Source organism: Acomys minous (genome assembly GCF_964271855.1).
Source record: "Acomys minous genome assembly, chromosome: 3".
NCBI classification, from domain to species: domain Eukaryota; kingdom Metazoa; phylum Chordata; class Mammalia; order Rodentia; family Muridae; genus Acomys; species Acomys minous.
The window spans coordinates 30,075,076-30,100,418 of NC_140485.1; the positions used below are offsets into that span (position 1 = coordinate 30,075,076).

Genomic DNA, 25,343 nt, shown 5'->3' on the forward strand with positions numbered 1-25,343 from the left:
CAGCTCCAGAGTCCAGTCGCTGGGCGGGGCCGAAGAGGAATCGGCCAATGGACGCAGGGCAGGAAGGAGGGAGGGGGGAGACTGGGACCCGAGCTGCTGCAGCGCCGCAGCATCGGGGGTTGGTGGTTCGTTGTCACTAAGGCTGTAGGCTGCAGTACAGGCCTCTCAACCCTGGCTAGATCTGACCATTCTCCTCAGTAATGTGGCTAAACTGCCTTTCCTGGACGCCTCGTTCTTTTTTTTTTTTTTTTTTTTTTTACCAGAAAACAGAAAGAACGACCCGTGCAAAAATCCTCACAACTTGGAATAGCAGGGTTCCACACTTCATAGCGCCGCAGGGTGGCGGCGGCGGTAGTGGCGGCGGTGGTGAGGATCCGGTCTCATGAGTACCCTTAATTCTGTCGGCTTTTCTCCGTGTTCTTCTGTCCTCCCCGGGGAGTTAGGTATCTGCTCGAGTTGGGCCGTTCTTCCTATTTAGGACTTGGCCTTGAATCTGCGCCCTCTTCCTGCGTTAGAGCTTCCTGCATTAGGTTTTTTTTTTTTTTTAAGTGCTCCACAAGGAGGAAGGGGGAACGAGAGGCGGGGAGATGGCCCAGCGCCACTCATGCAATCACCACCGTTCCCCCGTCAGCCCTTACAGAGACCCGGATAGCCACCCACTTCAGAGCAACCCCACCAGGGACTAGCTGTGAAGGAAAAAAAAAACCACATATATTGGGGTGTTGGAAGGCAGGCCTGGCTAGAGGACTGTAGCAGAATTACAGTGAATACCAGAAGTAGGAGAAGCTTGAGGTGGGGGAAGTGGAAAAATCCTGGGTAGATCTGGATTGGCAAAATGGATTTCACAGCAAGCAGGCTGTTCTGGGCCTGGCTGTGAGCATGGAGGTGCCAGGCTGAAAGCAAGGGGCCGAGGAAAGCCAGACTCAAGAGGGTTTGGATCGAAGATACATGCCTTAAGTGTGTCCAAGTGCTGGTCTAGGCGAGGCAAGGGTTGTAGCGCATGGCGTGAGTGGATCTAGAGGTTTAGAAGTGCCTTGGGTGACTAGCAGTTGGCTGGAGAGAAAGGGGGCAGCCTTAAATTGGTGCCAGGTGGGCAGGGTCTGGCTACGCCTATAAGATGGCAGATACCATCTCGGTCTTCAGTTTGTGTCAGAGAAGGGGCAGGGTGCAAAGAGAGAGGGGGGGAGGGAGGGGGGTTTCTCTTTCTAATAGGTTTAATGGAAACTGCCTGGAGCCAGCGGGGCTGCAGGTGCCTTGGAAGGCTTTAAAAATGTGGAGGTATGAAAGACAGGCAGAGCATGCCTTACCTGGAGTGGGACTCAGAGGACTCAGACAAAAGAAGGTTGAGAGTTCTGCGTGTTCTCAGGAAATGGTGAGAATGTCTGCAGATCAGTGATCTTATGCAGCCCTATGCTGTGGGCAAGCTTCTGAAATGCAGAGACGGATATCCGCTTTTCACAAAAGCAAACTTAGATAGAACACCAGTTGGGTGTGAAGAAAGGCAGTCTTTGAGGAGAACAAATATGGCCTCCAGGAGGCTATTTATTTGCAAGGAAAAATTCTGGTTTAGACCCCGTGCCAGGCCAGCTGGGGATTCTCTGCAGACTCTTCATCTTGTGTCCCCTTTCTTCTCGTTTCTCAGTGATGTGGACCAGGATGATGCCCACAGTGTCCTGGGGCATGGCCAGGGGGGTGCCCACAGTGCCCTGGGCCATGGCTATGACCATGGCCATGGGGTGGGCCCCCAGGTCCTGGAGGGTGATGTCCCCCAGGACAGTGCCCTGGACCATGGCCATGGGGTGGGCCCCCAGGTCCTGGAGGGTGATGTCCCCCAGGACAGTGCCCTAGACCATGGCCATGGGGTGGGCCCCCAGGTCCTGGAGGGTGATGTCCCCCAGGACAGTGCCCTGGACCATGGCCATGGGGTGGCCCGCAGTGAGGAGGACCCTGGCAATGACCCTGTAGAAAGCCAAGAGAGAACTATCAGAGCCCAAAGCCAATGCTCCAGTCAACCCCTCTTTACCTCCCCTCCCCAAGGGACTCAGGATTCCTGAGCATCTGCAAGGGGGTTGTGATGGGAAAGTTGGGTGGCAAGGGACTGACTGCTCCTAGCCCTGCTTCTTTAAGGACTAGGCAAGGCAAAGGGAATAATCTAGATCTTTTAGGCTTATTCCTTTTTGCAGAGCTGTGATCTCTTTTTCTGGACCTTGAGTTAATTTATTTGTAGGGACAAAAATGGCCTCATAGGCTCCTTTTGCTGGCCAAGAGGTCCTAGCAGAAGGGCAACAAGTTCTGTCTTGCTGGAAACAATGGCTCATTATATTTAGGAGCAAAGGCGAAGCTGGGGAGGCTGGGGGAAGAGCCCCCTGAAAGCCAAGCAGGGGGAAATCCAGGTTTTGAGAGGAAGAGCAGGTCAAAGGTAGGGGGTGGAAAGCAAGGGTGCGCTTGTGTACAGATAGGAAGTGTGCTAAATTAATATACAATAGCTATGGTTGCGGGAGGTGGTGACACACACCTTTGATCCTCTGAGGGGGCAGAGGCAGGTGGATCTTTGTTGCTTTGAGACTAGCCTGGTCTCTACAGTGAGTTTCAGGCCAGCCAGGGCTATAGAATGAGGCCCTGGCTTTAATTTATTTTTTAGTTTTTTGGCCAGGCATGGTGACACACGCCTTTAATCCTAAGCACTCAGGAGGCAGAGACAGGCAGATCTCTGTGAGTTCAAGGCCGTTTTGATCCAGATCAGTCAAGACTATATGGGGAGACCCTGTCTCAAAAAATAAAAATAAGTAAATAAAAATTTAAAGCTGTGGCCGGGTATGGATTCCAGTGGTAGAGATTTTGTCCAGAAACTGCAAAGTCAGCCCTGTTAAAAAACCACAGCAAAAGAGCTATGTCTGGGTATATGTTTGTGGGTGGGTATGCAAGCACAGACTCATGTACACAGCTGTGTGCACAGGTGTCTAGGTATGAGCCTGTAATGCGTCTGAGCAGCGGCCAGACCCAACCGTTTGGGAAAGTGGTTAACCTTCTTTCTCTGCTGGAGACCAGGAGTGTTTGGCACACTGGGGTGTGGAGCCCAGAGGGGTAGAGATGGCGTTATGCCCCTCAGCTCTGGAAGTGGATGGCTCCCTACTCTGATCTCCCAGGGGTTTGGTTAGGGCAGAGTAGAGGTAGGGAAGCCATCTTCCAGAACTGGGGTGGGGGTCGGGGGGGGGTAGTGGGGGTGGCCTTCCCTCTTACTGTAGTTCCTGCCTCATCTAGGCTCAGCCCTCCTAGGAAACAGCCACTTCTTCCCCCCCTCCTCTCTGCTATGGTAGACCACAGGTCCATCCAGGGGGCCTGTCTGCTGCTGCTGCTGCTGCTGCTGCTGCTGCTGGTTGGGAGAAGGAAGTGTTGAGCAGCACTTCACTCCGTTCCCTAGCAGAAGCCTGTCCTGGGAGGCCTGCCGTGTGGCTGGGGGCTTGAGAGCAAGCCAACCACCAGCCAGCCAGGGAAGCACAGAGCAGGCTGGGAAGCAGCGGGAGAGAGGACGAGCCGCTGGGCCAGGGGAGGGAAGTGAGGAGAGGAGAGAGACAGATGGGAAAACAGAGGAGAGAATGCCAAGGAGAAGGTCGCAGTTGGCAGGGGGTGGGTGGCTGCGGCAGCGCCCCGCCCTTGCTAGGCTGCTGCCTGAGTCTTCCCGACTTGGTGAAATACTGGCCCAAGAATGAGGTGAGAGGCCTGAAAGAATCTCCAGGGTGTGGAGGGGGAGTGAGGGCAAAGGGAGGAAGGCCAGAGAATGTTCCTACCTTGCAACCTGTTAGAGAGAAAGGGGGAAAAGAAACAGCAGATATAGTCATTTGGTTCTGAGGGGGACAACTTGACCCTGCCTTCTCCCTGATGCTAGCTTTGTGTTCGTACCCCAACCCCCCCCCCCCCCAACAAGGCTCCTGAAGACCTGGCCACTTGCCTGACAGTCACTCCTTCATTCAGCCACTAACAGCAGATTTATATTGAAAGTCAATACAAAGCTCACTTGGGCATCCCTGTGGGCTGAAGAGCTGGCTGAGTCCCCTGGGTGGCATTGGGCCAGGTAGGAGGTTAGGGTTTTGTCCACACTCCAGTGGTCTGCCATCTTAACCTTGGTCAAATCCCAGGGCACTAGGGAGACACTCTATTGTGGTAAACCCCAGGTCTTCCTCTTCTATCTCCATCTGGGCCCCAGCTAGTCTCCCCCACTGATCCCCGGACATCCACTTACAGCCCTTCAGAGCTGTGTGTTGGCTTCCCCTTAGGTCCTGGTTACAACCTTCCGGCCTCAGCGCTGGGCCTTTGCTCACGCTGTCTGCTGCTTAGACATCCCTCTAACTTCATTGTTCCGAAGGCATTCCACATCACCGGGATGTCGAAATCCCCACCGTGGGCATCACAGCTAATTCTGCACAAGCCACCTGGGTGGTACTGAGTGTCCCCAAAGGTCCGTGGGGGAGCTACTTCCTTTGTGTCCTTGGAGGGGAACCAATGGCACGGCTGCCAAGAGCTGGGTCCTGGGCTCCAGCCCCAGCAGTGCTTTCATGCTCTCACCTTGAGCACAATGCCTAACTCCCTGGGCCTCATGGGTACCGTGGGAGAGGGGCCTGCCTGTTTTTCTCCTGAGGTTGAAGAGCTAGTGAGGTGAAGGATGTGTCGATTCCTTAAAGTGTTCTTTGGAATACAAACATTTGTTTGCATTTGAAACTCTGCACACACACACCTGTACACACACCTGTACACACACACACACACACACACACACACACACACACACACACACACGTGCAAGCACCCGTGGCATTCAGTAGACACAGCTGATTGCCTGCCTCTGCCCTCCCTTCTCTCATTCCCTCTCTCTTCCCTCATCTACCTCCTGGCCTTCGTGCAGCTTACCTCGATCCATCTTTTTGGGGCAAGAGCAGGAAGCGACACGGAACCCCTGTGGTTAACAGATAAAGTTTTAGTTTGCAGTGGTCTAACCCCTCCCCCAACCTAATCTCTTTCCTGCCTTCCTACACACAGAGTCCCTTCAAGAGACAAAAGGCATGCCTGCCCCGTGCTGTGCCCTCTCCCCTGTAGGTCTCTGTACAAACACCTGGTATGGAGGTGGAACAGGGAGGCTTAGAGAGTTCTGTGTAGCAGAGCAGGGAAGGGCAGAACAGACTGATGAGTATGGGATTCTGGGGACCCAGAACACCTTAAGAACTTTGTTCTTAAGCCGAGCCTTTAATCTCAGTACTCGGGAGGCAGAGGCAGGTGGATTCCTGTGAGTGTGAGGCCAGCCTGGTCTACAAAGTGAGTCCAGGACAGCCAATGCTACACAGAGAAACCCTGTCTTGAAAAACCACAAACAAACAAACAAACCAAACCAAACCAAAAAAAAAAACAGCAACAACAACAAAACCAAAAAGAACTTTGTTCTTGCAGCACAAATGAATGGACGGCCTTCCAGGGCCCTCACTGCACTAGCAGTCCCCTTCCACAGGATTGAAAGAGGGTGGGAGGGTTAAGGCCTGAGCCAGTTTGTCACTCACTGACAAGCTGTCATCCTGTGGAGCTGTTGCGGTCCAGCCTTATCTTTTGGGGCCTGGCATGCAAATCACAATTGAGAACCCCCAAATGGACGATTGAGAACCCCCAAATGCACGAGCGCCTGTAACACAGTGCACTTGAACACCGAAGGTATCAAGGCCTTCTGAACTCATATGTCACTGAGCACATGAGCACAGATGTGCGTGCGTGCGCGCGCGCGCGCGCGCACGCGCACACACACACACACACACACCACACACCACACACACCCCTCTAATACAAAAGCTCCAGATCAAATCTAGAGCCTTTTACTTGGAAATCAGGCTCTCTACCGCTGAGCCTCACCCCAGCCTTTCTTTCTTTCTTTCTTTCTTTCTTTCTTTCTTTCTTTCTTTCTTTCTTTTTTTCTTTTGGCTTCTGCATGTTCAGCTGAAATCAGACCCAAATAGTGGCCATAGTCTTTCTGGCTCTATTCTTTTTTTAAAAAAATTATATGTACAGGTGCTTTGCCTCAACTTATGTCTGGGCACAGTGATTATGCAGTGCCCACAGAAGCCAGCGGAGGATGCCAGGTCCCCAGGAACTGGAGTTACATGTAGCTGTGATATGCCTTATGGGTGCTGGGCTTGAACTCAGCTTCTCTAGAAGAGCAGCCGGTGGTCTTAACTGCTGAGCCATCTCTCCAGCCTTGGTTGTCCCCTACTTTTGACCCTTGACTAATGTAATGATGAGCTTGGAAGAGTCTCATGAGGCTGGGCTTCAGAGTGTTAAGGGGCAGGATAGGAAACCTTTGGGCCAATCAAGACCTGGGTTAAAAGCCAGAGGAAAGACTGTCCTTGGGATGTCTTAGGAGTTGTCAGTTCTAGAAACGACTTTGCAAGCCCATAATTCTCAGCTGACCTTTCTACTTGACAGTTCTAATTTCTGCGGAGTGGAGGTACAGGGGCCAGTCTGCAAGCTGGGGAGGACAGGTAGGCAGACATGCATACAAATACACAGCCACTTGGCATAGACACACACAATCCTTTAGAAAGAGACAAGTAAGTGTAGATATACAGCATCCTGACAAAGAGCCAGAGGCACAGGAGCCAGTTCAGTGCACCCCCCCCCCCAGAGAATCTAGGACCACACAGGCACCTCATCCACTCTCACGGAGCTGCCTCCCTTTACCACCCTCAGAAAGCAGGTCCAGGTCCTTACCTGAGAGTGCAGAGTAGGGACAGGAAGGCTGAGGTTCTGTCTCTTCCCACTATCCCCTGGGAGAGTATTTGTACAGGAGAGGGTGGGGCTGGGCCAAGTCATAGGCCGTGTGCTCCTGGGAGAGACTAGAGTGGACTGCTCAGGGAGTGCAGAGGGATGGGCTAATTGCTACCTGGGCAAAGAGCACTGGGAAGCAGGGTCGGGGTGGGGGTGGGGCAGGTGAGGAGAGCAGGGGACATTCTCAGAGCAGGCCTTTAATACCTGTGCTCCAGAGGCAGAGGCAGGCAGGTCTGCATGAGTTTGAGGCCAGCCTAGTTCTAGACCTGCCAGGACTGCATAGTGAGATCTTATCTTTAGGGGGGAAGGGAGAGGAAGAGAGAGAGAGAGAGAGAGAGAGAGAGAGAGAGAGAGAGAGAGACAGAGACAGAGACAGAGACAGAGACAGAGACAGAGACAGAGACAGGAGAGAGAGAGACAGACAGACAGACACACACACACACACACAGAGAAAGAGAGAGAGAGAGAGAGAGAGAGAGAGAGAGAGAGAGAGAGAGAGAGAGAGAGAGACAGACAGACAGACAGACAGACAGACAGACAGACAGACGGACGGACGGACAGATAGACGGACGGACAGATAGACAGAGACAGATTTTTTTTTAATTTTTAATTTTTTTTTTTTTTTTTTTTTTTTTTGGTTTTTTGAGACAGAGTTTCTCTGTATAACCTTGGCTGTCCTAGATTCACTTTGTAGACCAGGCTGGCCTCCAGCTCATGGCGATCCGCCTGCCTGTGCCTCCTGAGTGCTGGGATTACAGACATGTGCCTCCATGCCCAGCCTGAGAGAGAGATTTATAATAAGCTGGAAAACACTAGAGCTGGGCAGGTATCAACCCTCTAAGCTAACCTGCTATCTCCCAGGCGTGTGTCCCATTATGTTTCGTTTGGGGTGCTTCTGCTCCATCAGGCCCTGTCCTTTTCCTCCACCTCTTCCTTCTCTCCATCCCCACCTCGCCTCTTCCCACCTCATGGCCCCTACCTGAGACCCCCAGCCCAGGAGCTGAAGCTCCGCCTACCTCTGTTCTGACCAGTAACTGACTGCCAACAGCTTTATTTAGCCAATCAGATATTATTAGGGAGCAAAGTTTGCGCTACATAATTCAGTGTTCACTGACAATGCACTCGTGTGGATTGCAACCAATATGGGTGTTTTGCCTGCATGTGTGTCTATGCACCATATGAATGTCTGGTGTCCTTGGAGGCCAGAAGAAGGCATGGGATCCCCTGGAACTGGAGTTACAGCTGATCATCAGCTGCCATGTGGGTGCTGGGACTTGAACCTTGGTCGTTCGAAAGAGCAGTTAATGCTCCTAGCTGCCGATCCATCACTCCAGCCCTCCTGAGAGGAGGTATTACCCTCACCTCTCTGTTTTGTTTTGTTTTTTTTTTTTTTTTGGATTTGTTTTGCTTTGTGTGTATGAGTGTTTTGTCTGCGTGCTCATAGGTATCTCACACACATGCCTGTTGGATCCCCTGGACCTGGGCTTTCTCATGGTTGTGAGTCACCATGTGTGTGCTGGGGGTGGGACTTGAGTTCTCTGCAAGAACAGATGCTCCTAATCACTAAGCCGTCTCTCCAGACTCATCCTCACCTCTTTTTGAGGTGGGGCTTCAGTTTCCCAGACCTGGTCTCAAGTATCCCAGGCTGGCCTCAAACTTAGAGCAATGGATAAGCTTGAACGCTTGATCCTTCTGCCTCTACCTCCTACATACTGGGATGGCAGACGTACACCACCACACCCAACCTGCTTTTGAGTGCGTGCGTGCGTGCGTGCGTGTGTGCATGCATGTGTATTGGGTCTCATAGCTGAGACTGACCTTGGATTTCTGGCCCTCTGCCTCCATCTCTGGAGTGTTAGAATTATAGGCATGAACCACCACGCCCACCACACCCAGCCTTATGTTCCCTTCTTTGACAGGTAATATCCCCAGTTCAGAGATATAAAGAGATTTGACAGTGTGCAGTAGTCCTAATCAGGGGCTTCAAAAATCTAGAGCCTAATGTTTTCTTAGGTTGAGCCATTTTTCTTTCAGGAAGGTGCTTCTTAAACAACAACACAGAACACCAACACCACCCCCACCCCAGCCTGCTTTGGAAACTGCCTTGGAAGTGTGCACAGAGGACTTTGGTTTATAAGTAGGCGGGGAGCTACAACTCTGCTCTGTGTACATTCTTGCTGTTCTGAGGAGAGTGAGCTGGGGCCCCGGCAGCAGACAGGCAGAGCTGCAGAAGAAGTTTGCAAAGGTGTGGTGCTTGCAAAGTTCCCGCAGTGCGGTCCACGTGGGGCAGATGGTACTGCCTATGCCCACTACGCCCTCTGTTTACCAACCTTCTTCTTCCAGAAATTTCGCTGATCTCTTTCAGGGATACTACATCTACCTCATTGTCAGCCTTGGGCAGGAGGCTGAAAAGAGAGTCCCTGGCCAGGGCCTCAGAGCTTGACTCTAGAGAAAGAAGACATCAAGGCCCCAATCTGGAGCCCAGAATGTTGCTCACCTCCCTTTTAGGGCAGAGGCATCTATCAGGACACAGAGTGCCTTCAGGAGACAAGGAGGCTACCAGAGCAGTGATGGGCAGAGTTTCTGACTGTGGCCTCTTGCTCATCACAATCCTAAGATTTTGAAGGCCAGCATGGCCTCCAGCCACAACCACATCTCCTTTCCCCTCCAGCCCTGTGCCTTACAGAGAGTAAATGCTTGGTTTAATGCTTGCTTGGCAGAGGGCATCTTCCTGCCAGTCATCTCTGGAGAGGTAACCGGGTGGAATATGAGGAGGGCATTTCTTTTGTTGTTGTTGTTTTTTGGTTTTTGTTTTTTGAGACAGGGTTTCTCTGTGTAGCCTTAGCTGTCCTGGACTCACTTTGTAGACGAGGCTGGTCTCGAACTCACAGCGATCCGCCTGCCTCTGCCTCCCGAGTGCTGGGGAGGAGGGCATTTCTGTGGTGAGAAGCTAGAAGAATCAGGATCATTAGGAAAAGGAAGAGAGGTAAGGAGGTCTCCTGGGGCCATGGGGTGGGGAAACACGTGGGGACTTTGGGTTGCTGTGGGCATCCAATAGTCTCCCACAGCAGGATGCTAACCCTCTTTGCGACCTCCCAATACTTGTCCGTGAGAGCTAGCGAAGCCACCCTGCTCCCTGGCCTGCAGTACAGGTTGAAGGGAGGTTGGATATCCAGGTGCCTTGGCCTGGTTTGGTGGCTGTGCTAACAAAGGTGACCCACTCTGGAGAAAGTGCTCTAGGGCTCTTAGTGCCATCGAGGAGGGACAAGGCCTCACCCACAGAGGCATGCAAGCAGGTCACTGACCTTGATCTCCACAGAGATGCCAATAACACCCGCCCAGGCTCATTCACAGGTTTCAGAACTTCAGAGGAGATCAAATGACGTCACAGGTGTGAGACGCAGCAAGCATCGGCTGTGGGTGCCACGCGTTTCTGTCGTGACTGTAAGCATCCCTGGCCTGTCTGACTCTAGCGCCGTCACTCCTCTTTCATCACACTGGCGATCCGGTTGCTGGACACATCCTCACCTTCGGCTTTGGCTCCTGAGGGACACCTTGCTGTCACCGTCTCCTCGGTTGGAACGTTCAGGAGGATGTTCAGAGGACTCTGTTCAGGGGCAGATCTCGACAAATAGAGACAAAGAGTCACCCTCTCCCTCCCTTTACCCCTCAGGCTGCCAGGTTTTTCTCAGCAGCTAGTTCAGCGACCGCAGAACCCTAAGCCCCGACCTTTTTGGCTTGTGTTTGCTCACCTGGTTGCTCTCTCCGGCCTGGAAGCCTCAAGTTCAACCAAGGTTTCTCTTCATGCTACCCGGTCCCCACCCCCACAGTACCTGGCCAGCTGTCACCCGTACTTCAGCCTGCTCACGGGCTTCTGTCCTTGTCACCCTTCAAAACTGTGTCAGGCCACTGGGTGTGGCCTCACCCACACCTCCCCAGCCTGAGGTGGTGAGCCTCAAGGTGGTTGGAAGCCCAAGATGGTCTTTCAGCCCTGGGCCTCTACCCCTTCCTCCAGGTCTACGTAAGCCATGCACTAGGGAGACATGGGCTAGCTCTTTCTGTTTCCCGCTTCCACGAGCATTCCTGGCTTGAGACTTCAGCGCTGTTCCGCCTCCATAATGCCTCTTGGTTCCCTGGAGGCTTTCCCACTCATTCATTCCCCAAATCCCCCAGGACCCTGCCAAGCCCAGACGCCACTCTCCGGTGTCTGTCTACTGCCTTGGAATGTCCATCCCAATTCCCTAACTGAGCCTTCTAGACTTTCTGACTTCAGCTTCCTAGACTGTCACATGACCTCATCAGCCCTGCCGCGGAGCCTGCCACGTGCTCCCTGACTTTACCTCTCAGGCTGCCCTCTAGTGACCTCCCCAGTCTGCCTGCTACTTTCCCAACCAATTAGTAAAGGCCATCCCAGCAGAGGCAGAGGTGGATCTCTGAGTTCCAGGCCAACTTTGTCTACGGAGTGAGTTCCAAGACAGCCAAGGCTACACAGAGAACCCCTGTCTCAACACAGACATTCACACACACACACACACACACACACACACACACACACACACACACACGCACACTGAATGTGCGCACAGGAGGTAGGGGTGTTGTCATTGTTTCTCTGCATCTTCCCACGTGGTTCGTGCGTCCATGGCTAGGTGAAGCCACAGTAGACATTCTGCCAATGGCAGGTGACGGGCAGGACCTGGTGGAGGCAACATTCAGCCGCTAACAAAGGTGGCGGTAGGTAGGGGCTGAAACGCGGGGTTCTGGGAGAACTCTGTGAGCCTCTGTCTCCACCATGAAGAATAGAGAGCGAAGCCAAGGAGATGGGGGGAAGGGGGTGTTGTTTCAGATTCAGTCCCATAGTGGGGTTCACCTCCCACTGTCAGGCTTGGGGTTGCAGAACTTACAAAGTGGGTGTATCCTCGGGATGGGCCTTGCAGCCTGGGAGGTTGGGGGTGGGGTGAGGTCCCAGGGGGCAACTCCCATCCTGAGGACAGGCAGGTCACCTGCTCCCTCCAGAAGCCACCCTGCTGTGGCATGTGTGTGCTTTTGGGAAGGTGGGGCCTAGACCTTGGAGCCTGCTCAGGACTGGTCCTTCCAGCTCTACTTCATGTACTCTGAGGTCTCCATTCCAGGACTAGGAGTCAGAGCAGCGTTTCATGAGACAGGAATGCCCACAGTAGGAGCAGGTGGGGTTGGGGCCATGCAGAAAAGGCATGCGCTTTGGTCGGCCTTCCCTTTCCATCTGCGGGGTAGCCTTAGGCAACCCAGCGTTGTCTGTCCTCTTCTTTAACAATTCCCCACCAGTGACCTCTAAGGACTCAGCCCCAACAAAGAGGAGCCATTGCTGAGCATTGGGATGGGAGCTGAGAACAGCCTGCTACAATCCGCAGGCAGGTAAAGGACAGGGTCGGCTTGCAGAAGCGCCAGTGATGGTCTGGCGCCTGGGAAGGGGAGAAGACACAGAGGCTTGCTTTTGATATGTTGGGCAGGAGACAGGAAAAGAGGTCCAGAAAGGATGCTAAAGGGGCACCTCACGGCATCCTTAGTACAAATGGCCCCTATACACCAGATGATTGCAATGTGCTCAGGCCCCCCAGGACTTGGGGAGGCAGCCTTGAGCAATTCCTAAAATGACGAGGAGGAGAGATGTCTACCATAAGGTATGAGGTTACCTGAGGCAAGAAGAAAACTGTTTGAACCTCCCTCTGGCCAAACATTGTTCCAAATATGGACGTTGCTAGGCGTTTGAATGTTATCATCCTGTGACTCACTGAGGGACAGCCACCTGGTTTTAGAGAAGAGTAAAGAGATAAAGGACACTGCCTGTAATGAGGAGGGAGACTGCCTCTTCCCAGGCCTAGGCTGAGGAGTAGGGCAAGGGCCAAAGAAGTATACCCGACCAATCAGCTGTCTGTAGGGGCAGTGGGGGGGTGTGTGTGTGGACGGGTAGAGAGTCCACAGTGGCAGAATTGAGGAAGAGGGTCCTGGCCAGATCTCCCCCTCACCCCCAGAAGAGAAGCTTGGTTGTACAGCCATCTTGTTCTTGAAATTAGCTCCAACTGTAATTTTTCCAGACACAACCAATAAAGTTCATCTGATCTAAAGGTGTGGCTGCCACCTGAGTTGGCAGGTGGCCTGGAAGGTGGGGAGCCACCAGAGAAGAACAGTGATCCAAGCCCAAGCCAGGTCATCTGCCCACACCTAGCAGGATAAAGGGAGAGTACAGACAGAAGTCTCAAACTAGCTTTGGTGGAGCAGTTGTAAGAAGAGGCAAGGAGGCCTGCTTGGGACCGCAAGGCCACTGCCCTGGCTTTTTGTATTGTCTGCGGCACAAACAGGTAGGACATCCCAAGTAAGAAGCGACACCTCCCTGGGCCTGTTTCCTCATCAGTCAAGTAAAGCTTCTACCACTGGGTAATCTCTCTTATTGTAATGGAGTTGAGCTAGACTTGGGAGATAGTGAGAAACAGGGGTGAAGGAAAACCTCTCCACCCCCGCCCCCCCCCCACCTATACCCAAGCTTTTGGAATGCTTCTGCCCCCTAGTGGTGACTCAGACTAAAAAGATCTCTGGTTTGGGAACATTCCCCAGAAATCCTCCTGCCTGGAAGCCCACCTTCCCTGGGATCCTTTGTCACTTACCTGTCGTTTTCAGCTCGTGTGCATTCTGCGTGGACAGAAAGGCAGTGTCAGCCTGTGCACAAGTACTCACGGTGACATAGTGTAGTGCTGGCCAGTTCCATACCCATCCTGCAGACTCAAGTAGTGCTCTGCGGTGTGGGGGCACTGGGCCAGGCCCTGGAGAATCACAGGGCACTTAGCATATCACTCCCTGCTCTCAGGCAGCCTCTGTCCAATGTGAGAGCAGACAGACAAACGGTGGGTTGTGGAGAAAGTGGTAAAAGAACTTGGGGGCTGCTCAAGAGCATGACACGCTGTGTGAGTGACACTTGGAAACGCATGGCCAGCAGCTGTGGGTTTGTTCAGGGTACATGGTCCTTTCCGCCTGATGGATGGGAAAATGATGCTTCTGCATTCAGGGTATGTTTCTTCCTGTAGCCCCTCCAGAGGGCTGGGTTATCCTCTCTGAAGGGTGGCCAGATTTCTGCCTGTGCCTCCTGGCCCTCTGCTCTGACCCTGGCCAGGAGTGGGAACTGAGAAGGACAAAAACGTTGGCTCATCTCCGTAATCTGTCTGCATCCTTTCTCCCTAAAACCTGGTCAAGGGACTGAACTTACAAAGGGGGGGGGGGTGCGGTGGACAGCGTTAGGTCTCTCTCCTAGGACTGCGATCTTCAGAACTCCCAGCTGAACGGAGCAGGAGCAAGTATAATAGAAAGCTTGGGATTTCTGGGGGTTTGTGGAGCAGGGTGCAGAGAAGGTGGGAGAAGTGTGTGTGTCTATGTGTCTGTGTGTCTGTACAAAAGGGAGGGAGGGGAGAGAGCAGGGAGAGGGAGGGAGAGAGAGAGAGGAGAGAGAAAGGAGAGAGGAGAGAGGAGAGAGAGAGAGAGAGAGAGAGAGAGAGAGAGAGAGAGAGAGAGAGAGAGAGAGAGAGAGAGAGAGAGGCAGGCAGGCTTTTAGGAGCTTGGGTGCGTCACTGTCGCTGGGAAAGTAGACAAGAGTCTGACTCAGTGGGAACACCCGGCAGGAAGAGGGAGGAGGGTACATTGTGGCATTTGCAAGCAGGATGGGAATCAGGAACTGCCGGGATGGGGTGTGGGGCCAGGGGTGAAAGCCTGGACAGCAAAGGGGCTGGAGGTGGCAGCAAGAGATTGTGGTGAGGGGGAAATGCCGGGGCCTGGTCAGTCAGGGGCGTGGGAGGGCCAGATTTGTGATGCTCATTTTAAGGCCTGGCAGTCAGAACCCCATAAATACTGAAGCTGACCTAGGCACCCCGGGCAGAGCCTGGCCTCAGCCGTGTGACGACTACTGGGGAAGGGGTCTGTGTCCTTTCTTGGGATCAGAGAGTCTGGAAAGGTCACCCCTGGAGTGTAAGGCAGGGAAGGGCCCTGTGAAAGGGTCCCAAGGGAAGAAGGCTGCTGACTGTTCTGAGCGGAAATGTTAAGGACCCCAGAGAAAGGCCTGTTTCCTCATGGTAGGGCACCGTGGGAGACCCAGAGAGTTAGGCCTCCAGGAGTGGCTAGGCTTAGAGTACAGAGGAAAACTACATTTTTACCTCAGGGACCAGATGATGGAGAGTGACGTTTTAGGTCTGTGGCAGTGTGTGATGGCCTGGGGGAAGGAAGGTTTCTCAGTCTTATCTAATGACTTAAACCTGCACTAAGTGGACAGGCATCAGGAAAGCCAAAGGAGTGCCTGAGGTGTGCCTCAGCAAGTGGAACCTGCAGTCCTTGCATTTTTACTAGTGTGTGTGGGGGATATATATGTGCTGGCCACTTATCCTGTTTGCAGGCAAACACAGGCGCGAGCTGTGTGCTCAGAACACTGGGGCTCAGAACCACAGGTGAAAGTGGACCCTTGGGTGCCTAGGCCTCCTATTGTGAGAGACACTGAGGCAGGGCAGGGGGAGGTGTTAAACAAGACCAGCTGGGGCTGCGGGCTGCTGCCGGTGGTGCCCTGGTCCTAGCCCTCTGAGAGTGGAAGGGTGGGGGTGGCGGCCAGGCGTTCCTGGCTGGGAGCCCAGAGCACTCTTTTGTAATCACAACATGATCTCCTGTGCTGAGCAGCAAAGCTGAAGCCGGCAGGGAGAGGCCGACAGGCCCGGCTGTGGTGGCTCCAGCTTTCTCTCAGCTCTGGCAGCTTTGGAATTCTCTCAGTGCCTGCCGTTTCCATGCATTTGGCTGTGAGTGGCACCCCGTTCTTTGGCAGGGGGCTTCTAGAGCATGGGAGGGGGCTGAGCTACTAAAGCAGCCACATGCTGGGGACTGCCGAGGACAGCTGCGCCTGGGAGGGAGAGGGCCATAACGAGGCAGGTGGTGGGCTGGGCAAAGCACTGAGCAACACACAGACCTTGCAGCCAGATAGAGAAAGGCCTAAGGTCTTGAGGCAGAGATATGGCTTGCCCAGAGCAGCTCCCAGCTGGGACCGCTATGGACCTGCTGTTCTCCTGCCCCAGCAGCCAGCAGGGCTCCTCAGATGTGGAGGGCTGACTGGGCCTGTGGGAGCTGCTCTCTCCTACAGACTGGGTCCAGGCCTAGAAAGTAGGGTCTAGTGCCCAGGAGGCCAAAACTAAGCCTGTCTTTTGCGTGTGTGTGTGTGTGTGGTTCTAGACTTAGGAGGCAAAGCGCCCTCCCTCGACCTCCTGAATCCCCTGGCAGCTTCCCAGGCACGGCGGGTTCGGCTGCCAGAGCCATTTTTAACTCCCATTCCAGGCTGTGCTCACAGCAGAACTCCCTGGGGAGCCAGGGGGAGGGGCAGCCTGCTGCTGGGAGCAAAGGCTTGGGGTATGGAGCCCTGACCCGAGCCCCCCAAGGAGGCAGACTGGCAGACAGGCCTCACTGGGATGGGGCTTGGGCCTTCGATAGATATCTTCCTAAGGAGTCCCCTTCTCCTTCCATGTGCCTTAGCTCAGGGCTATGACCTGTTCCTTGAGTCGGGATGTGAAAGTTAGGGCATGTGTAATCTCGGGCTCCTTGCCTTTCACAGGAGCCTCACGGAGAAGAGCCCACGATGCGCAGGCATGAGGAAAAAGATGCAGAGCTGGACCGTAGGATAATTGCCCTGCGCAAGAAGAACCAGGCCTTACTACGCAGGTACCAGGTGAGTGTGCTGTAGCCACTGAGAGAACTCCTCTGGCTGGCGTCCCTGCCGCCTTCAAAAGTTTGTTTGCACAGTGGCATTCTCTTTGAGATCACGAGGGCCATGTCTCCAGGCCCTGGCCCAGGGTTCGGGTGGGCAGTCTCTCTCAGAGGTATGGTTAGAGTCTTAAGTACTGGTGATGTGGTACCTCTGCCTCCTGGTGTCCCATTGGTGTTTCTCTGTGTAGGCCTGTCAGCATCTGTGTGTCTGTGAGCCTGGGGGGCTGTGGCCTTGCTGACCCCAGGCCCTCCCACAGGAGATTGAGGAGGATCGTCGGCAGGCGGAGAAGGGGGGCATGGCCGTGACCACCCCAGCGCTCCTCCAACCTGACAGCCTCACCGTCACCATCAGCCAGGTTCCCGGTGTAAGTTTCACTTTGGCATTAAGCAGAGTTGAGGCCTGGCCCAGGCTTAGGGTATTACAACTACCCGATTTTCTCCTATCTGCCTTTCTGGGTGCCTCCCAGAAGCAGGCCTCCTCAACAACCAAGCTATGCTGTCCTTCCTTCCAAAGGGCCACAGATGAAAGGCCACTTAGATCAGAAACCATTTTACAGACTTTTCCAGGCCCACAGCTCTGTGCTCTAAATCACAGCCTTTCCTTTACCCCAGACCCTGAGGCTGAAATCCTGCAGGAAGCAGACAGAGGACAGAGAAGTCTGGGCTAAAAGCAAAAGAAACAGTGTCTTAGAGATAAGGCTGTTATTGTTTGCGCGCTCTGGATTTCTCAACTCAGAGATGACAAGCTCTAGTGGCATCTTAGGTCCTTCTGTTGGCTCTTGAGTTCTGAATAGGTAATACCATTGGCATGTGGACTCCCGAAGGGTCACTCTTGGCCATGGGCATTCCAGGGAGGGCTGGAACCCAAACCTCAGGAACCCCTCCCCCCCAGCACCCAGCATCTGGGTCCTGCCCAGGACTCTACCTATGTGGCTTGAGGAAACAGGCTTCTTGCTCTACAGGAGAAGAGGGTGGTCAACAGAAACTGGGCCAGGGTGCCCCTTTCCTCTGGAGTGACAGGCACATTGACAGATGATGAAGATGTTGCAGACTCGATGGGTACCTTCTGCATGGGGGACCGGGTGGAGCTAGCTGTCACCATGGAAAACAAAGCCAAGGTGAGCAGCTGAGGCTTCCAGACCCTGGGGTGGGAATGGGGGCAGAGGCAGAGGCGGGCAGTCTCCTCTTCCTTGGCTCAGCCATGATGCCCAGCCATACCCTCTCCAGGCCAAACGGATTGTAAGTGAAAAACCCTCGACTCAAGCAAGGAACCCAAGGGCAACGGGGCCATCTGGAGGAGGCCAGGGCTGGAGTAATCCTACGCAGAAGACCTTCAGCTCAGACTCAACAGGGAAGGTACCTGCAGGAAGTCAAGAAAGGGCAGGGACACAAATTGGCAATCTTCATTTGGAGAAGGCAAAGCAACTAAGTCAGATATGTCCCTTGCCTGGGCCAACCTGGCCTAGCCACCGCCCCTGGGAGTTCTCGCCCTCTTCCCCTTCTCTGGCCAATATCCACCTTAGATGCGCTTTGCAGTGAGAAATGGTTGAGCCAGAGATGAGATCCAATCATAATATGGCCAGTGACTTGCCCTTCAGGTGTCAGGGATGTGTAGGCGACTGGCTGTGTGCCAGCCGTGACCTCTAGGTGGCAGCAGTCCCTTGTGGTTGCTTTTGATTTTGCTCGCAACCTCTGGGTGCCCCTCCTACCTAGGGCCAGTCTATCCACACCAACAACCCTAAGAAAGGAGACACCTCCCTTTCCAGATAAGGAAATTATACATGGAGAGGTTAAATTACTTGTCCTGAACTTGTCCCAAGCTAACAAGTGGGTGGGTGCAGGCAGTTCACAGCCAGTACAGCATGCCAGAGATGAGGTCGACCTAAGTACACACTGGGATGCAGAGACCTTGAGAGAGGAAGAGCCTGGAGCTCCACTCAAATCCTGCTTCTACTTCTACCTCACAATCCTAAGGGTCTTCTCCTTACAGGGTGCTCGGGAGCCGCAGAGTCCAGTTATGGTCAGAGGCCCAACTCCCCAGCAGCCCATGGGGCGACCCCCGGAGGCCAGCTGGGACTACAAGCAATGGAAGCAGGAGCGAGAGCAGATTGACCTGGACCGCCTTGCGCGGCACAGAAATGCACAGGGTGACTGGAGCCGCCCGTGGGACGTGGACAAAGCCGGACCCATGTGGGTGGCATGGCTGAGCAGCTTGCTGGGCTACTGTGATTGTGGGACTTGGGTAGGGCTAACTATGGGCGCCTCTTAGAGGGAAGGGACTTGCCTGGGACTTCTGTTCAGACCCTGGGCTCAGGGTTCTGGGTGCCCCCTCTTTCTTGGGTCTACCAACTCTGTGCAACCCCTGGAGCTCTGGTGTTAGGGGAACAGTGACTGAGTAGAACTTGGTGCTACATGTGCCCACATTGTCACCAGTGACCTAATGCCCTCTTCTTTCTACACAGGCCGCAGGACCGCAACAAGCCTAGGGACAAGGACTCGGCCATGGGCAGCAGAAAGGGTGAGCCCAGACCCACATCATGTCCTTGTGCATTTTTTGAGACAGTGTCAGCCCAGGCTGGCCCAGAACTCGGGATCCTCCTGTCTCATCCAGGATCCCACTTTCCTCTCGTCTGTCTCTTCAAAGACGAGAGGGAGCACGGAAGAAGAGCATCCTTTCCCGCCCTTCCCACACTATTCGACCTCCCTTGTGTTTTCTGAGTTACAGCTCAGGCTGGATCCAGGGAGCTGAGCTGGATCTTTCCAGATGTTGGTCCCTGTGGGATAAAAGTCCTAGTGATCCTCCCTGGCCTGCTGTGGGAACAGTCCTGTGGATTTCTGGTGCCTTTCTCCTTCACACACACAGAACCTAGGGGTCAACAAGCTGGCCAGGTCACCTAGCTGGAGAGGCCAAGGCCCCAGGCCAGGCGGGGCTTTTCTGAGGGTCAAGAGGGGTGGCCTTGGCCTTTGGGAAGGTAGGAGAACTCCTAAGGGAATTGCCGCTGTCAGCTTCCTGATATAGAGAACTGATGTTTCTGCTTCAGGTGCTTCGATACCTCCCATCCCAACTGGCTTTGTTTCCCCTTAGGTCCTAGGACCCACTGGAAGTTACAGCCCCCACCATCATCCCCGGATGGAAAACGTGAGTTGGGGGAAGAGAAGGAGTGGGGTTGCTTCAGCTGACGAAGGTGGCTGTTACGGCCCTCTGTCCTGTCTTGCAGGCTGGGGTGGACAGTCTGGAAGACCCTCAGTGACATCCACCACAGGCAGCAAAGCCCAGGGGAAGGAACGACTGACTGGCAGGGCCCGAAGGTAAATAAAATCAAGGCAGATATGTAGGTGTCTGAATTTCCTGGACTGGCCCAGGTCCCTCTGCCCCATCACCAGGGCTCCTGCTTCCTGGCCCGCTTATTGCCTACTACAGGTTAATGAGATACCAAGAAAGGCCACTAGCAGTGCTGGTAGAGCCTGGTGCCCAGAGGCTGTGGTAATTACAACAGCTCACTTCCCCTGGGATGTGAGGTGAGCCTTTCCCAGGCAGAGCAGGCAGGGGCATGCCTGGAGTCCCCATGGATCTCAAGGTGCAGCAGGCTTGGCCATAAACAGCAGCTGGGGACCCAGGATCAATTCCCAGGAGGAAACCCAGCAAGGTCAGGCTAGGAAGGAAGCACTCTGTCCCCACTCTGAAACCCTGCTGGGCTGTAGCTTCTCCCTGGCCTACACAGGCCATGGCTATGAAGGGGTTACTTGAAGCAAGGTGGAGCTTGGTATAAGACCTGCCACTTGCTTGTGTTCCTACAGGTATGACAGGAAAGAAAATGAGAAGATGCAGAGCCAGGAGGTGGGTACCCACCCCCCCCCCCACTCTGAGGATAGGATAAGACAGGCTCGGGACAGGAACCCCAAATTTACTAGCTGGCTGGGCTATTCTTTTGCTTCAGGGAAGCCAGTGCACCACGGAGAATCCCAGTGCAGAGGAAGAACAGAAACAGAAACAGAGTGAAATGGAGCCAGGCAGACAAGAGACCATGCCTGCAACCAGCCCAACTCCAGCCTCCCCACAGGGCCTAACAGAGGAGTCGGGAACCTCTACACCTAGTTTGGCTTTAGACTCCCCACAACACTCTGACTTGGCTCCCCTTGACCTCTCTCTAGGAGGAGCTAGCAGCCCCAAGGCTGGAAAGAGTACGCTCGTCCTCAGTCCAAAGTCTGGAGCTCAGGAAAGTACAGTGCCATGGCCAAATGGTTCTGAGCAGCAGGCCCTAGGGTGGGATGACCACCAGCCTGGGCAGGAAGTCCACACTTACGCTGAGTCGCAGAGAGAAGCAGAGGCCTCCCAGCTCAAAGAGGACAGGGCTGGTAAGGCTGGGGCCCAGCAGAACCTGCCACCAAGAAACAGGACCCCCAGAGGAACTGGCCAAAGGGCAAGAGGCACAAGTAAAAGAACCAGGGCAGGAGGTCCTGGCCCTGCAGGAAGATGCTGAATAAAGCTCGTGGGAGTTGGGGAGCCAGGCTGTTGGAGGGGAGAACTCAGTCAAGACTCTTCTGCATGGCAGTCTGTTTGCTGGTGGGAGTCTTGTGCCTATCTGGTTGAGCAATGTGGCAAAATTCCACAGGGACACCAACGGAGGGCCTCTTTCGCACATCTCTCTACACAAGTGGGTTTTCACATGCAGGCAAGGCTCCTGGGGTATTCGCGAGGCTGGTATCCGTGGCCTAGGCCCTACTGCTAGGCCATTTGCTTTTCCCACTGGCTCCTTGTCATTCCTCATTGCCAGGTCTCCCCTCCGCAGTCACAGCCTTCAGGCTCCTTAGCTCCAGGCAGTCTCAAAGGGGGTGTGGCTAGCCCAGCTCCTTTCTGATAACCCATGCCTTTTACAGTCCTGGTCTTCTAAGATGGCCAAAGTGGGATTTCAACAGTCACCTGAGACCCAGAGAAAGTGGGATGTGGCTCTCGGTTGAAAGAAACAGGTTTGAGGTGGAAGAGTAGAACCTAAGACTTCTTGGGAGAAAGCTTGTGGAGGGCTTCTTTGAACAGGGCTAGGCTCCCCTTATCCATCCCCACAAGGGAATGGGAGAGCTCACTAGCAGGTACTTGAGCCTGCCTCCTCCATGGCCAGATCAGACGCCCTGTGTGTGCCCTGAACTGACCTTACAGCCCAAGACCACTTCCTGTCCCCTCTTCCTTTTTATCCACTTCCCCTCACCAAGGCCGTGCAGAAGCAAGCACACAGACAGAGAAGGAGAAATAGCAACCCCAGCTGAGTGCGGCATCAGGATGTGTCTTTCTAACTCGGTCTCCATCCAGGCTCCTCCCGTTGAGGCCCACGTCTGGTGAATGATCCAGACTCTGCACAAGCTGTGGTTTCCTTTCAATACAACAAACATTTCCTGAGCACCCTCTCCCAGTAATCCAGCCAGTGGGCGACGGGTGACTCTGCCAGCAGGAGGGAGGGCAAGAAACTCAGTCATCCCACAGCTCAAGGCTGAATGGCAAGTGCTGTTTTCATCGGAGAAGCCTGGCAGCACTGGGTATGATGAGGGTAGGAGCCACCCCACTTCTGCTTCCCCCTCTTTTGATATGGCATGTGCCCTTTGCCCCCAGGCCTTTATCTTCACAGCACCACGCACCGTTCTCCCCACAACCCTCTGAAGCTCTAGGGAAAGTCCTTGCCATCCATCTTGACACGCAAAGCCTGAAACTTGAGTTCCTGTCGTGGCCTTCTTCCCCCCCCCCCCCTTGGTTCCATTTCTATTCCCTCGCCTTAGGCAGGGATGACTCTTTGGCGGGCCAGGCTGTTTAAAGAACTCTTCTCATGATCCTGTGTGACATGTGGTGCAGGTTGAACTCAGCAGGGCTGGGCGACACCTGCAGGTCTTCATTTCTAACAGGCTCCAGGTGAGGGAGGCGAGGCCGCTCCTCTTTGGCTTGAAGAATCCTCTGAGGAGTCCAGTTCTGGGCTTAAGTGTGTGAAGGGTTCAGGTGAGAGCAATCGTGTAGATCTGAGGCGAGTTGCTGGCTAGGCAGGAGCTAGGGGAGTGCTACTGCTGCTGGGGGGAGGGGGAGGGGGGCTTCCTGGCTTCAGAGGAGCCTGGAGAAGATGCTCTGGGCAGTGGGTAGTGAGGCAACTCCATGGAGCATCAAAAGGAAGTTGACCAGGGATGTGACAGGATGAAGGGGATGGAAGAGTCAATGTCGTTGGTCAGAGAAAGTTCAGAAAGGCACAAAAAATATTCCTGTGCCTGTGAGACATGCCTGGGCCAGAGCGAACAATTCAAATTCAAGGTTTCATCTTGCCTCTCGGTCTCAAGTCTATAACTTTGGAGTGTGCCACAGGCCCTGGAGCTCATGACTCTTAAAAGATGGGACTGCAATAGGGCAGGTTCAGCCAGAAATCTTGAGTTCTGGTGTTGCAAAGTAATGACTGTCTGTGATCAAGAATTTGAATTCTTGGCTGGAGGTGTAGGCTGGGAGAGTCCATTCTCAGCATACGTGAGTCCTAGGTTCAGTCTCTAGGGTCCCAAGTCAGAGAGAGAGAGAGAGAAAAAAAAAAGAAGAAGAAGAAGAAGAAGAAGAAGAGGAGGAGGAGGAGGAGGAGGAGGAGGAGGAGAGAGGAGAGGAGGGAAGAGGAGAAGAGAGGAGGGAAGTGAAAGGAAGAGAAGAGCAGGGGCGAGGGAGGGAGAGAAGAGCCACAATTTGCCTCTCACTCTACAACGCACTTCATCAAACACCACAGGGCAAGCCATGTTGGGCCATGGGTTGAGGATGTATAATTCTGGCAGGGTTCTGGCTCAGCCTTTACACAGGGACCAACCTAAGCAGGAGAACGTTCTGGCAAAGAGGACTGAGAGGACCTGGGGCTTTTCTTCATGGGCAGCCGACCTTAGAGGATTCGGGGAAGCTGTCCCAGGAATTGGCAAGAACGGAAGCCGCCACGGGCCATCTTCATTACAGAAGCCTGCAGCGCCTGCAGCAAGAGCAAGCTTCTCCTGAGGAAGGGAAGCTTCTCTCCAGGATGAGATACGGTGGTGACACCTCCCAGTTCTCTGCCCAGGTTTCGGCCACCCTGCTTTGTTAAAGTCAACTATGGAGCAGGAGGAAGCCATGCCAGTCAGTGACTCTTCCAGTTGCTTTGTTGAAAGGTCTGATGCCAGGGTTTCCCCTTAGGAAGCCCGCTTTCCTCCAACAACCAGACAAGACTTCTCTTCAAAAGCAGGCGTCTTCATTAAACCCAGCTCCGGGGAACCAGATGGAGGGCTGGAAGAAGCCGAGCAAGGAGTGTGTACCCAGGAGGACCTGGCAGGGAGGGGACACCTTGAGACAAGGAGGGTAGGAGGAAAGTGGAGATCATACTGTAAGAGAGGGTTGTGTTTTGATCTCAAGCACCACGGTGGGGGGTTCTTGCTCTACTTTAACCTCTAAGAGCCTCAGACTCCTTACCTGCAAAATGAAGCTTGCGGTGCTGACCTGGAAGGAAGGGTTTTTTAGAAAGCTGCAGTGCGCAGACGATGCCTACACTCAGCAGCCACTCTCGGAACAGTGCCCGGTGTGCAAAGAATATGTCGAATAAATGAAGTGGACCTTGGACAAGAGGTCTGTGTCTGCTTGTTTTCTGTCTCCTTCCTTCCTTCCTTCCTCCCTCCCTCCCTCCCTCCCTCCCTCCCTCCCTCCCTTCCTTCCTTCCTTCCTTCCTTTTACTGGGGATCAGTACTCTCTCAGGGAAAGGATGGGGCTGCTCAGGCCATTCCCTTAGTTCGTCAGGACAGATAGCTTCCTTTACTTCCTCAGAGGTAGGGTGTCCAGTAGGGGGTGCCCTTGCTGGAGGTAGGGTGTCCAGTGGGGGATGCCCTTGCTGGAGGTAGGGTGTCCAGTGGGGGGTGCCCTTGCTGGAGGTAGGGTGTCCAGTGGGGGATGCCCTTGCTGGAGGTAGGGTGTCCAGTGGGGGGTGCCCTTGCTGGAGGTAGGGTGTCCAGTGGGGGATGCCCTTGCTGGAGGTAGGGTGTCCAGTGGGGGGTGCCCTTGCTGGAGGTAGGGTGTCCAGTGGGGGGTGCCCTTGCTGGAGGTAGGGTGTCCAGTGGGGGGTGTCCTTGCTGGAGGTAGGGTGTCCAGTGGGGGTGTCCTTGCTAGAGGCAGGGTGTCCAGTGGGAGGTGTCCTTGCTAGAGGCAGGGTGTCCAGTGGGGGGTGCCCTTGCTGGAGGTAGGGTGTCCAGTGGGGGGATACCCCTGCTTTTATAGGGAGTCCACTCCATCTGCTCTCAGCTCCACAGCTGACTTGAGCTAGGAGGGATCTTCTGTTTAAGACAGATACAGTCTCAAAAATTCACAGCATAGTCTTTGTTTCATTATTTTTCCTCCAGAAGCCCACAACCCCAGAGCTTCCTATGTGTCTCCCAGAATTAAGTTCTGCCACCCAAATGAGGAAATGAATGATTTTTCTTATGATCAACCTCAGCTATTTAAAACAAGGTACAAGTTTGGAGGGTCTGACAACTAGTGAACTCCAGACCTGAGCCTGCTGTCAGGGACAAGCCTTACAGGAAAAGATGGCGCTGGTCCTTAAAAACACAAAGAAATGGCAAAACTTTCCATGTGACTGTCTTTTCTGGGGGTGGGGGACAAACCTGGGTGGGGGTTGCCAAGAGAACGGAGATAGACAAAGGCACTGCCGCTTCTTGCTGCTGTTTATCAGAGTCCACAGACCCCACCAGCATTTCCTTCTGAGTCAGGGTTATCTGGGCTACTCAGGAAAGACAGACCGGGTGACCGTGGCTTCCTCACAGTGGCAAAA

General features: G+C 54.0%; 2 protein-coding genes across 14 annotated transcripts; one reads left to right on the top strand and one right to left on the bottom strand.

The window, feature by feature from the left end:
- Positions 1-669: 669 nt before the first annotated feature.
- On the bottom strand, positions 670-14,338 carry PHGR1 (proline, histidine and glycine rich 1). Of its 8 annotated transcripts, none has more exons than XR_014778352.1 (5): positions 13,443-14,338; positions 12,474-12,586; positions 10,330-10,424; positions 9,662-9,751; positions 4,787-4,951 (listed from the first exon to the last, which is right to left on the bottom strand). XR_014778352.1 is itself a non-coding variant. In XM_084777630.1 (3 exons), exons 1-3 carry the CDS (start codon positions 9,850-9,852, stop codon positions 1,639-1,641), a joined length of 558 nt encoding a protein of 185 aa, XP_084633756.1. In that variant the 5' UTR covers positions 9,853-10,069; the 3' UTR covers positions 670-1,638. The 8 variants fall into 8 exon arrangements, 1 of the variants encoding a protein (XP_084633756.1); XR_014778355.1 differs by having other exon boundaries at positions 10,107-10,424; positions 13,443-14,326; XR_014778353.1 differs by lacking the exon at positions 9,662-9,751 and having other exon boundaries at positions 13,443-14,333.
- CCDC9B (coiled-coil domain containing 9B) lies at positions 12,989-24,147 on the top strand. Of its 6 annotated transcripts, XM_084777624.1 has the most exons (12): positions 14,552-14,576; positions 15,487-15,602; positions 16,406-16,519; positions 16,815-16,922; positions 17,520-17,675; positions 17,785-17,913; positions 18,548-18,747; positions 19,020-19,075; positions 19,643-19,696; positions 19,776-19,866; positions 20,356-20,395; positions 20,496-24,147. In XM_084777624.1, exons 2-12 carry the CDS (start codon positions 15,591-15,593, stop codon positions 21,036-21,038), a joined length of 1,503 nt encoding a protein of 500 aa, XP_084633750.1. In that variant the 5' UTR covers positions 14,552-14,576; positions 15,487-15,590; the 3' UTR covers positions 21,039-24,147. The 6 variants fall into 6 exon arrangements, with proteins under 6 accessions (XP_084633755.1, XP_084633752.1, XP_084633750.1 ...); XM_084777629.1 differs by lacking the exons at positions 14,552-14,576; positions 15,487-15,602 and adding an exon at positions 12,989-13,139; XM_084777626.1 differs by lacking the exon at positions 15,487-15,602 and having other exon boundaries at positions 14,486-14,576.
- The last annotated feature ends 1,196 nt before the right edge of the window (positions 24,148-25,343 follow it).

Excerpts from the sequence above, each read along its gene's own strand:
- PHGR1 (XM_084777630.1), bottom strand. The coding sequence starts at position 9,852 with ATGCCCACAGCAACCCAAAGTCCCCACGTGTTTCCCCACCCCATGGCC. Across the intron at positions 4,952-9,661 it reads AGACCAGCCTCGTCTACAAA|GGGTTCCGTGTCGCTTCCTG; the intron begins GTGAGTCCAGGA and ends TGTTAACCACAG. Across the intron at positions 1,960-4,905 it reads CCCCAAAAAGATGGATCGAG|GGTCATTGCCAGGGTCCTCC; the intron begins GTAAGCTGCACG and ends GGCTTTCTACAG.
- CCDC9B (XM_084777624.1), top strand. Across the intron at positions 17,676-17,784 it reads CCATGGAAAACAAAGCCAAG|GCCAAACGGATTGTAAGTGA; the intron begins GTGAGCAGCTGA and ends TACCCTCTCCAG. Across the intron at positions 19,867-20,355 it reads CTGACTGGCAGGGCCCGAAG|GTATGACAGGAAAGAAAATG; the intron begins GTAAATAAAATC and ends GTGTTCCTACAG.